We start from the raw sequence: 12,372 nt of genomic DNA on the forward strand, positions 1-12,372 counted from the left end.
CTGACAAAGCCAAAACAGCTTTTGTTGCACCTCTTGGATTCTGGGAGTTCAATCGTATGCCACAAGATATAACTAATGCACCCAGTACGTTCCAGCGATTAATGGAAAAATGCATGGGAGAGATACATTTGAAAGAAGTCCTTGTTTTCCTGGATGATCTCATCTTATTCTCTCTAACTCTTGAGGAACATGAACACCGGCTGATGAAAGTACTCGCATGCCTCAAGGAGTATGGATTGAAATTGTCACCAGAAAAACGCAATTTTTTCCAAACTTCAGTCCATTATCTTGGACATGTTGTTTCTGAAAATGGAGTTGAGACAGACTCCGACAAGATTGAAGCTTTAAAAACCTGGCCAATTCCAAAAAACCTGAAGGAGTTGAAATCCTTCCTTGTGTTTTCCGGCTATTATCGCCGTTTTATCAAAGACTATGCTGCCATTGTCAAGCCTTTGAATGAACTTACCTGTGGTTCTCTATCGTATCGAGACTATCTCTCCACTACATATTTCATATGTATGGGGCTGACCCACAGGGTCAGGTGACGTTGTGGACAATTAACTTTAAGACACTCCACCTGTGAGGTGGCTAATGACAGTATAAGAGGACCTGTGCACCACACTGTCACTGATCATTTTGATTCCACGAGAGCAGGTTGGCGTTTGTGCGAATAACAAAGAACAGAAACTTTATGTCTTAGGAGGATAGATAGATAGATAGATAGATAGATAGATAGATAGATAGATAGATAGATACTTTATTGATCCCGAGGGAAATTCAGGGCATCCAGTAGCAGTATAAAGACAGGCAGGACACAAGACATTGGTTACAATACACACCCGCTGTCCCCCCTCTCCTCTCGATACAATAATCCCCCAAACAAGATTTAGCAGCCCCTATGTGACTAAGAGTAAAGGTTAAACCTGTGCAGTTGGCATTAGCATAAGACTTAAAACTTATATAGCATAATGTACCTAACCTGTGAGGAGAGAAAAACATGTGTGCTGTTTAAACGAGACCTGTAGACAGTTAGAGAGTCTTGGAAACAAGGGCTGACCTTCTAGAAACTAGTTACATGTGTATGTACAGAGGTCTTTGAGCTTATGCCAGAGGCGTGAGTACAGTCATTAAACAGTCAATGCAGGGTGCAATTGGGCTCAGCAACATAAAGAAGCAGTGATTAGCATTAAGTTTTCAAAACATGAAACACAAAAAGTGTTGAAGACAATAGAGTGAAACTTGACCTAGTTAGGGTGATCATGTCAACCATTACAGATGTAGCATAACACAACAGTGGGATGAGACCAGACATGATTAGAGTGATTATCATTAAAGTGACCTGTGCTCAGTAAGTGACTATCAATATGCATTAAAGTGTCCAACTGGGGGCTGACTCTGAGGTCAGCAGTGCAGATGAGGAGTGAGAAAAAAAAGTGAAAAATGAGTCCAGGGTTCACCGTGTGCTTCTTCCCTGCCGTGACAGTGAAGTGTTGTACAGTCTTATGGCCTATAGGGGGACAAAAGAGTTCTTGAGTCTGTCTGTGGAGCACGACTGTGACAGCAGTCTGTCACTGAACATGCTCTTCTGCCCGGTGAAGGTGCAGAGGGTGTTGTGTGTTGTCCATGATGGAGAGCATTTTGTCCAGAGACCTCCTCTCTACCACTGTCACCAGTGAGTCCAGGAGACAGTCTTTGTCACTTACCAAGTGTAAGAGAGAGTTCGCTCTCGGGGTTGCTGTTTACTCCACATATTTTTTGTCCACTGTTTCAGCATTTTCTCACAGTTCGTGCCTGGCGTATTGTTCTGTCAAGGGACTGACGCGCCATAGGTACGGAGCCTATCCGGCTATCCCTGCCACGGGGGAGACGGTAGAGCAGTCAGCTGTGAGTAATCCGGCAGTCGTTCCTGGCGTATTGCTCTGACAAGGGGCTCACGCGCCATAGATATGGAGCCTATCCGGCTATCCCTGCCACGGGAGAGACGGTAGAGCAGTCAGCTGTGAGTAATCCGGCAGTCGTCAACCAAGTGCTAGGGCACTTGGTTGACGACCTTCCTCCATGGCAAGTGGAGGCTGCCCCGGCACCACAGGGACCCCTTCACATTGGGAGACTGAACACTCCCTTGTGCATGAATTTCAAAGATATTTTAAACGAACAAAGAGTGAAGGGAAAAGCAGTACGGTCCTTGTAGGCCCTCTACAGGCAAGTTGGAGGATTAGGCAGGTGGCTCCGCCCACCGGGTTCGGCAGCCTAAGAGCCTCAGAGGGGCGGAGGCTGGCTGTGTCTCCGGGAACCCCCTTCCTTTCCCCCCCTCATGGGGTGACGAAGAGGTTGATGTACTAGGCACTATGTCGACGACCTTCCTCCATGGCAAGAGGAGGCTGCCCCGGCCCCTGAGAGGTTGACCGGGGTAATGAGCTCTGCCTATTTAGAGAGCGGATGGGGCGGCCCAGGCATTAGGCCGGGCCCCTGCGCTGTCACACAGTTTATGAGGGTACAAAAACATAGCCGGTGCTATTTCTGGTGCCTCTCCTCCGAGACATAGAGGAGTCGTTGAGGGCTGGGTTGAACCATTGTATTTCTCATCCCAGAGTAGCCGATTGTCTGCCGTGCAGGGTCGAGAAGAAGGTGGGCTGTCTGGCACTGCCACCATTGGTTCAGCTATGGCAGTCCTCATGTGGAGAACCAGGGTTACACCTTGTAACCTACACCTTAGTCCAGAGCTGCGTATTAAACTCAGAGCTTCCTGTCTTCAACAGTCAGGCTTGTCAGCTTCCTGACTCCACCAGCAGTCCCTTCAGGCTCTGTGCCATGGAAATAGAGCTGCCCAACCGACGAGGGCAGCCTCTGTAGTTGAGGTACACAGTTCGGGTGCAGCTGGCTAATACAGGGTCCACATTGGCGCTGTATCATCGGAGTAGGATATGCGCATTGTATCCGAACTACAGCTTGTTTCATCTGTCACGAAGGCACAGTTGATGGAAGGGCCGGGACAGGTATAGCGTCTCACTGGGTGAGGGGCCACTGCATGGCTAGTGCACGGTTCATCTGCAGAGGGTATTGGTTCATCGCCATTGATCTGACGTATGCCTTTTTTCAGATTCCGATCCAGGAAGGGCATTGGTGGTTCCTCAGGTGGCATTGGGAAGGACATACGAATTTCAGGTCCGTCCATTGGGCTCCCGCTGGCTCCCCACACCTTACCTGGTGCATGGAAGTAAATTATTCGGATGACTGGCTCGGGGAGCCGGGGTCGTGTGGGTGTCTCCGCCTCCTGGGGTTTAGGACATCGTCGGTCAGGCTGTGCCATTGGCCCTTTTTCCTAGGTGCCCAGTGCAGCGGTGTCTCCTGGTGCTAGGATTGAGCCCAGGAGGCTGTCTGCAAAGCCCTGTGCTTATCATCAGACGGCTGCAGGTGGTCCTCCACTGGTAGATGGTCAGCATGTGCTGCTGAGGACAGACAGTGTGACCACAGCCGCCTACATCAACCGACAGAGGAAAGTTTGGGTCCCCACGCCTGTGCATACTGGCACACTGGCTGTGGCTTTGGGCGTACCCCAGGGGTCAGTCCCTGAGGGGCAGCTCATGTGCCAGGGGTAACACTCTGGCAGGGGATCGGCTGTCCCAGGGTGTGGCCTCTAGCCTCCGGACCCCGGAGGCTACACCCTCTCGTGGTGGCAGGTATCTGGCACCACTTCGGACAAGCAGCGGTCGATCTGTTAGATCAGCCCACTATCTCCTGTTCTTCTCGGTTGGGAAGACAGGCCTCCCCTCAAAGTGGACGCCCAGGCTCATACATGGCCAAGGGCCCTGCTTTAGGCTTTCCCCTCGTCTTTATGCAACCCTGTGCTGCTGTAACACTGTAAATTTCTCCGCTCGCGATCTTATCTTAATACCATGATCCAAAACACCCTTTTGATTGTCGATGGACAGCTGAATGTCAACATGCTTTTGAAACTCTCATTGAGAAACTTACCTCTGCTCCAGTTCTTGGTTTCGCTAACCTCAAAAAGCCCTACATCTTACACACAGATGCAAGCACTACTGGATTGGGAGCTGCTTTATACCAGGAACAGGAAGGAAAATTGAGAGTAATTGCCTATGCAAGTCGCGGATTATCTCAAAGTGACTCAAAATATCCTGTGCACAAACTTGAGTTCTTAGCTCTAAAATGGAGTGTAACAGAAAAGTTTCACGATTATCTGTATGGAACTGACTTTATTGTTGTTACAGACAGCAACCCCCAAACACACATACTTACCTCTGCCAAGTTAGATACTACTAGTTACCGGTGGTTAGCTGCACTGTCAACTTATTCTTTTAAGCTGCAGTACCGAGGTGGTAAACAAAACCTTGATGCAGATGGTTGTTGTGGAATTTTTTCCATTACCAAAGAGTGAAAATAAAGAGTGAGAAGATCTATTCAAAAAGGAACCCCAAGATCTATCTGGTCTCAATGAACATTTATTCGAAGGCAAGATAAGCGTTTGAAGACCCCTCTCTCACACGGTGAGGAGAGAAAAGAGGCCCAGAGAAAAGGCAAACATGAAAATTTATACATTTCCATCACATTACACAGATCACTCCCCCATCACGCCACATAGAGCCACTGCCCACCTGGCAGGGCACAATCTATCCCCTAGTGTGAGAAAAGAGACTACATGACTATTTACCATCTCCCAAGGCTGAGAAGGAGATGGAGGCCAGTGAGAAAGCGCCTGGGTGACTCTTCCCACATGTACAGAGTGTGAGAAACAGAATAAAGGGAACAAAATGATGGGAAACAAAACACCCAATATGCTGTGCATGTCGTATTCTAAGACATTTCAGATACATTTTATATGACAGATTCTATGAGACCTTCATAGTACACATGTAGTAAAATTTTCCATAACATGGTCTTTCAAGACGACCACATGACAACTGTCTGAATGATAAACAATCTCAAAAAGAGCAAGATCGAATAAGTGGATTTATTCAGAAGCATCTTGATACCAACAGCTCAGAAATTATTTCTAAAGACGTCATAGATGCTATTTGTCATTGTGTTCTTGTTCGAGCATGTCCTGACCCTGTCAGCCAGTCTAACCTTACTCTGGTTGAATCGCTTACACATTCTGTCAGTGCTGTTCCTGACAAGTACATGTCTGAGGATAAACATGGTTTACCAACCATACTGTTACGATTCAGAAAATCTTTGGAACCAAGCGCACGACTCAAAAAGATGATTAACAAACAACAATTTATTAATATGTGACACGGGGTGAAAATGTGCAATACAATAATCAAAGTGACTCTAATGTGACCAAACAACCCTAGACCTAAAGCACGCGTGAAGATGAGCCAGATCAGACACACGAGACGAACAGGGGTAGACGGAGGCGCAGGAAGGACGGGAACGGGAACTATGGGAAATGAGAAAACACGAGAGGTTAACAAACACAAGTAAATACAAATATCCAGAATGCACGAGGAGCAAGAGCAACGCTAGAGAACAAACCATGGAGATGAGACAATAATCTGGCGCTGGCTTCCTGCAAGGAGCCAGCTAAAATAGCCTGAGGATGGTGATGATAATTGGTGGACACCTGTGACCGCAGCTGAACCTAATTGAATGATTAGTGAGGGAAAGGGGAGACACGAGGGAAAGACAGACAGGGAAAACACAACAACAGCACATGGAAACACACAAAACATGACAGTACCCCCCCCTAACGACCGCCACCTGGCGGTCTACCAGGTTTACCCAGGTTGTCCCGATAAAAGTCTTTAATGACCGAATGGTCCAAAATGAGAGCTCGTGAAATCCAGCTCCTCTCCTCCGGACCGTACCCCACCCAGTCCACCAAAAACTGGAAACCCCGGCCTCTCCGTCGAACGTCCAGAATCTTATTCACCGTAAAGGCCGGATGGCCATCGATGAGCCGGGTGGGTGGAGGTGCGACGGCCGGAGGGCTAAGATCACTGGTGACGAACGGTTTGAGTTGCGAAACGTGGAATGTGGGGTGAATCCTGAGGGCCGGAGGAAGTCTGAGACGAATAGCAGATGGGTTAATGACCTTTTCGACCTCGTACGGACCGATGAATCGAGGAGCCAGTTTTTTGGATGCAACATTCAAAGGAATATCTTTCAAGTTTAACCAAACCTGTTGCCCCGGAACATAAACCGGAGCCTGCATCCTCCGCCGGTCTGCCATTTTCTGGTTGCGTTCCTTAGTTCTAAGAAGTGCAGCACGAGCCTCCTTCCATGTCTTGCGAATCCGCCGCAAGTGGTTTTGGACCGAAGGTACTGCAATCTCCTCCTCCTGACTTGGAAACAACGGAGGTAAGTAGCCCAACGAACACATGAACGGAGCCATACCTGTGGCCGATGAGGTGAGTGAATTATGGGCATACTCCACCCACGCCAGATGTTGGCTCCAGCTGTTCGGCCTCTGCTCACAAACACAACGAAGCATCGCCTCCAGGTCCTGATTCGCCCTCTCTGTCTGCCCATTAGTTTGTGGATGGTATCCGGATGAAAGACTGACCTGAGCCCCCAAGGCTCGACAGAAGGCCCTCCAAACTTGGGATGTAAACTGGGGTCCACGATCGGAAACAATGTCTGTAGGAATGCCATGCAACCGGAAGACGTGCACCGTCATTAGTTCGGCAGTCTCGGAAGCAGAGGGCAGTTTGGGAAGAGCGATAAAGTGAGCAGACTTTGAAAAACGATCAACAATAGTAAGTACTACTGTATTACCTTCAGATGCTGGTAATCCCATGACGAAGTCCAAGGCCACATGCGACCATGGACGTCCTGGTGTCGGAAGAGGTCGTAATAGCCCCGCAGACGGACGATGAGAAGCCTTACTTCGAGCACAGACCGTACATGCCATGACGAACTCCTTAATGTCTTCATTCATAGACGGCCACCAGAAATGTCTCTTTAAAAAGTCAGTGGTTCTGGTGATGCCAGGATGGCACACCATTTTGGATGAGTGTCCCCACTGCAAGACCTGCGAACGGACAACATCTGGAACGAACAGACAGTTAGCCGGACCTCCCCCCGGGTCAGGGTGATCCTTCTGACCCTCCCTGACCACCGACTGGATCTTCCAAGTCACCGAAGCCACCAGGCAGGAAGGAGGCAAGATGGTGTCTGGTAATTCCTCTTCTTTACTGTCCTTAAGAAACTGTCTGGAAAGGGCATCTGGCTTCACATTCTTACTACCCGGCCGGTAAGTAACCATAAAATGAAACCTGGTGAAAAATAAAGCCCACCGAGCCTGTCTCGAGTTTAATCTCTTGGCTGTTTGAATGTAAGATAAATTTTTGTGATCTGACCAGACCACAAAAGGTACCTCCGCTCCCTCCAACCAATGGCGCCATTCCTCAAGTGCCAATTTGACAGCCAATAACTCCCTATTACCCACATCATAGTTTCTTTCAGCAGGTGAGAGTTTGCGAGAGAAAAACGCACAAGGGTGTAATTTCTTGTCACCTGAGTCTCTTTGAGAAAGCACCGCACCCACTCCGATGTCCGATGCGTCCACTTCCACAATGAACTGCTTGGAAATGTCAGGCTGCACCAGGATAGGTGCTGATGAAAAACGTTTCTTGAGGTTAACTCTTTCCCCGCCAGAGAATTCTAGAATTGTTGCCAGCCAGCGCCAGCCTTTTTCACCCTTTTCACCAATCTTTCAAGACCCACAGAATATTTTCTTCTTTGAATATGTAAATAGTGAATACATCAAAAGAAAGATCAGAGCCTCTGCTTTCATATACAACAAACAGTTTTATTCAAGCTTCATTCATTCTTTTTTTATCAGCACTTGAACATCGTCAATTTTCACAAAAAAACATTCCGGACAAAAAGCTGAGAAAACAGCACTTTTGTGAAACACACTTATTTTCAAGAAAAAAATGATTTTGAGTTTACATTTTGATTCTTCTTGCTTTCATTTCACAGTTATATTTTAAAATGAAGTTATATTATATAAAATAAGTTATATTTTAAAATAAATAAAAAATGTTACATAAAATTACATTCTCTTTGAATAGTGTAGCATGACAACATTTACAATCGTGAGATAACTCACTAACTTTATACATTTTTCTTCTCATATACACTCAGAAACACTTTCTTTAAAGTCTTTTTTTTTACAAACTTAAATATTGGTTATTTTAAATAAAACATTTGTTAAACAAAAACCTGAGAAAACTGCATCTTCAAAAGCAGAGCTAACTTCATATTTACATTTGTTTGCATTGCCAACAGCCATATGAAAACGAAAAATGAAGCAAAAAATAAAATTAGGCATTGTAATGTGCCTTTGAGTGGTACACTGTGTAACACTCCCCAAAATGTAAGGGGACACCACAACTTTTGCAGTAGTATGTCGTCTCTTTCCGCAACCCCTTACGTGAACAAACCCTGCACCTTCTAGTTGGGTGCTGCTTATTGGCTGTTGGCAGGATCGGAACAAGTGCATGAGTTGCAAAATTGTCCAGCATCCTTCTCCCTGGGTCACTGTTGTATGGTGCTCTGGGTGTTTTTTGAGGTGGAGAGTCAGCTCTTCCTTCCTCACTACTAGCATGTCTCAAAGGCTCTTGGTTCGTCCATGCTTTTACAACACTCTGGATAAACGAGAGCAGAGTGCTGAATTTGCCCTGTGGGTTTTTAGCTTTGTAAATGACAAAAGCATTGAAGATACTGATTTCGAGGAGATGCGTTACAAATTTCTTCGTCCACTTGTGTGACTTCCTGATAAATGGGTAGTACACAATGTTTTGATCTAATTTGTCGACTCCATTCATTGAATTGTTGTACTCAACAATGCAGGCTGGCTTTTGCTTTTGAATTTTGTCTTTGTGACCTCTCTGCCAGACCTCTATGTTTTCCATGTTGTTGGGATGGAATGTAGACACCATTTTCACTATTTTTTTGTCCCGCCAAGCCAAAACCATTACATTGTCACTGTGACGCATGATTTTTTCCCCAATCCTAAGGTCAGCATTTCCAACATCTCGAATAACTGGTGGTTCGCCTCTGTTTTTCCTAAGTGTACCACAGACGTGGGTTTTCAGATCAAGTAGGCGCTCACACAAGTCTACAGAATTGTAAAAGTTATCCATAAACAATCTGTAGCCATGACCTGCTAAACCATCAAGAAGAGAGACAACTGTGTCTCCCAGGGATGCGCCTGCTCCGCAATAGGGTTTCATGTTGTAACAGTACCCTGTGTCAGAATCGCAAAGGATGTAGGATTTGATCCCATATTTGACTGGTTTTTGGGGATTGTACACCTTGAACGCTAGCCGTCCACGCCACAGAAGCATACCCTCATCAATGCAAATGTTGGTGTTAGGTTGATACATTTCACTGAATTTAGATACGAGGTAATCTAAGACAGGGCGGACTTTGTACAACCTGTCAGTGCTATTTGCTGGCCTTGAGTCATTATCATTGAAGTGCAGAAACCTCCATATGATTTCAAACCGGTTGCGGGACATGACCTTGTTGAAGTAGGGGGTGGCCAAAATGTCATCTGTAGACCAGTACATTTCAAGGTCAGGCTTACGAATGATACCCGTTAAAAAAAACAGCCCCAAGAAGGTTTTCATTTCTGAAACTGTGACCGGTTTCCATGCATGAATTCTAGCATGTGCAGAAGCACCATTCTCAGCTTGAATACACTGATCTGCATACAAGTTGGTCTGATCAACAATGTTCTGTATCAGTTCATCAGACAAGAACAACTCAATAAAGTCAACCGGTTGTTCTGAATCAAGAGCAGCAGCATCATTTAGAGGTCCAGGATTCTCAGTGAAAGGAAAGTCTTTTGGTTGCCAGTTCATTTCTTTCCACATCAGATTACCTGGACCAGGACCTGCACCTGGCTGGTTTACAGACCCTCTTGCTTGGTCACCAGGTACTTGACCACCACGGCCATAAGATCCACAGGTCCGACCTCTGCCTCTTTGCTGTGTTCGACCTGTAAATAATTAGAATGACAATTTTTTTTTATTCAACAGTGTGATGTGCACAAGAGAGGAACGTTATTTTTCGGCCTCTTCATATCATATCTTACCTCTTTCACCTTGGGTAGGTCTGTATAAAGGAGACCTGGGCCTTGAATCCCTGGACTCTGCATCTGGAAAATGACAGTAAAATGTCACAAACATTCATTTGGTAAATAGTGTACAAAATGAAAGATTCATTTGTTTTTCATCTCCTCTCACAAAATAGCAGACACTCTTGTCTTGTATCGTGTAATAATCGTCTTAGTAATTTACTATCAAACTAAATAAAACACCATGTTATCATAACTCACCTCTTCCACTTCCGGTGGGTCTGTAAGAAGGAGACCTGGACCTCGGAGACCTGGATCTTGGGAACCTGGACTCTGTGTCTAGAAAATGACAGTAATATGTCATATAAACATTCATTTGGTAAATAGTTTGTGTACAAATTGAGATTCAAATTATTTCTTCTTCATCTCCTCTCACAAATTAGCAGATGCTCTCGTCGTGTAGTGTCTAATAATCATGCAATCTAAATAACATACTGTCAAACTAAATAAAACACCCTTATCATAACTCACCTCTTGCACCTCGGGTATGTCTGTGTAAAGGAGACCTGGACCTTGGAGACCTGGACTCTGTGTCTGGACAATAACAATAAAATGTCCTTCAAAAATTCGTTTGGTACATAGTTTATGTACAGAAATGAGAGACATGTTATTTCGACGTCACGTTATCTCATGAATTATCAGATGCGTATGCTATCACGGTGAATCAAAAAAAATAATGTGATCATATCTTACCTCTTACACGTCCTGAAGGTCTGAATGTAGGTCCTGAATCCCTCCACTCGATGTCGCCACTGCTGTCTTCATCCAAATCAGTTTCACGAACGTCAAAATCAGAGTCTGAATCGATAACTAACTCTAAAGCTTGGGCAGCCGAATATCTCCTCGCTGGCGCCGGCATGTTTGTACTATTCAAGAGCTTATCTTTTAGACGCGCGTCAAACTCATAGACTGATAGAACGCCACTGGCGCGAAAATAAGAACAAAGGAGATGGATTTTTTTTTTTTTTACTTTCCCGCGGGTGGTCTTGTTTGTTTGTTTTTGACCCCACAGTCCTGTAACTTTTTCACAATGTCCGCCAGAGCGCCCCCTATCGTATTACACTGAAAACACCAATTGACGGAATATTCCGTCAATGGCGGGGAACGGTTGGGTTCCAAATGACGGAATATTCCGTCAATGGCGGAGAATGAGTTAATGAATGCTTCCTCAGCATCCGTTGCCCAAACAAATGGAACAGAGAGTGAAGTGAGTTTCGTGAGAGGTGCCACCACTTGGCTATAATTCCTGATAAACCTCCTGTAAAAGTTTGCGAATCCCAGGAATCTTTGCAGTTGCTTACGTGAAGTTGGAGTCTCCCAGTCCAGCACTGCCTTCACCTTAACTGGATCCGTCCTCACTCGACCGCTCTCAAGAATGTATCCCAAAAAGGAAACGGAGTCAGCATGAAAGACACATTTTTCAGCTTTCACAAATAGTCTATTCTCCAATAATCTCTGCAGGACTTTCTTGACCAAAAGCACATGCTCCTCAAGAGTCTTGGAAAAAATTAGAATATCATCCAAGTACACAAAAACCGAATGATCCAAAAAATCTCTGAGCACGTCGTTGATGAGGTTCTGAAAGACAGCAGGTGCGTTCGTCAAACCGATCGGCATCACTAGGTACTCGAAATGTCCGAGATGAGTGTTAAATGCCGTCTTCCACTCATCTCCTTCCCTTATCCGAACCAGATGGTAAGCGTTACGTAGGTCCAGTTTTGTGAAGACAGTAGCACCATGCAGTGGTTCAAACGCGGAACTGATAAGGGGTAAAGGATATTTGTTTTTTACTGTGATGTTATTAAGACCTCGAAAATCGATACACGGTTGCAGAGATTTATCCTTTTTGTCCACGAAGAAAAACCCGGCACCCAGAGGCGAAGACGATGGTCGAATAAACCCAGAAGAGAGAGACTCGTTAATATATTTCTCCATCGCATCTTTCTCAGGTTTTGACAAATTAAACAATCGACTCGAGGGTAATGGAGCACCAGGAAGAAGGTCGATTGCACAGTTGTAGGGTCTATGGGGCGGCAAGGTTTGTGCTTTCTCTTTGCTAAATACCTCGCCCAAATTGTGGTAAACTGGAGGAACAAAGGATAAGTCAATCGGAGAAGCGACGCAGACAATCTGGACTGAGGTACCGCAGAATTTAAACAATTCGCATGACAAAAGTTACTCCAACCTGTGATCCGACCCGCAGACCAATCAATGTCAGGATTGTGACGCTGCAGCCAGGGGAGACCTAACACAAGAGG

The 12,372-nt window shown here is 45.6% G+C and overlaps 1 protein-coding gene and 1 long non-coding RNA gene across 2 annotated transcripts; both read right to left on the bottom strand.

Moving 5' to 3' along the window:
- Positions 1-5,222: 5,222 nt before the first annotated feature.
- Positions 5,223-6,629, bottom strand: LOC306827409. Its single transcript, XR_013779628.1, has 2 exons — positions 5,500-6,629; positions 5,223-5,404 (listed from the first exon to the last, which is right to left on the bottom strand). It is a non-coding gene; the product is annotated as an uncharacterized lncRNA (long non-coding RNA).
- Positions 6,630-7,849: 1,220 nt separating this feature from the next.
- LOC306827167 (piggyBac transposable element-derived protein 4-like) lies at positions 7,850-10,973 on the bottom strand (the record flags this gene model as incomplete). The annotated part of the gene is made up of 5 exons (XM_079348836.1): positions 7,850-9,976; positions 10,073-10,135; positions 10,316-10,393; positions 10,586-10,648; positions 10,808-10,973. 5 exons carry the CDS (start codon positions 10,971-10,973, stop codon positions 8,295-8,297), a joined length of 2,052 nt encoding a protein of 683 aa, XP_079204962.1. The 3' UTR covers positions 7,850-8,294.
- Between the last annotated feature and the right edge of the window lie 1,399 nt (positions 10,974-12,372).

This window comes from Symphodus melops (genome assembly GCF_947650265.1).
Source record: "Symphodus melops genome assembly, chromosome: 7".
Taxonomy (NCBI): domain Eukaryota; kingdom Metazoa; phylum Chordata; class Actinopteri; order Labriformes; family Labridae; genus Symphodus; species Symphodus melops.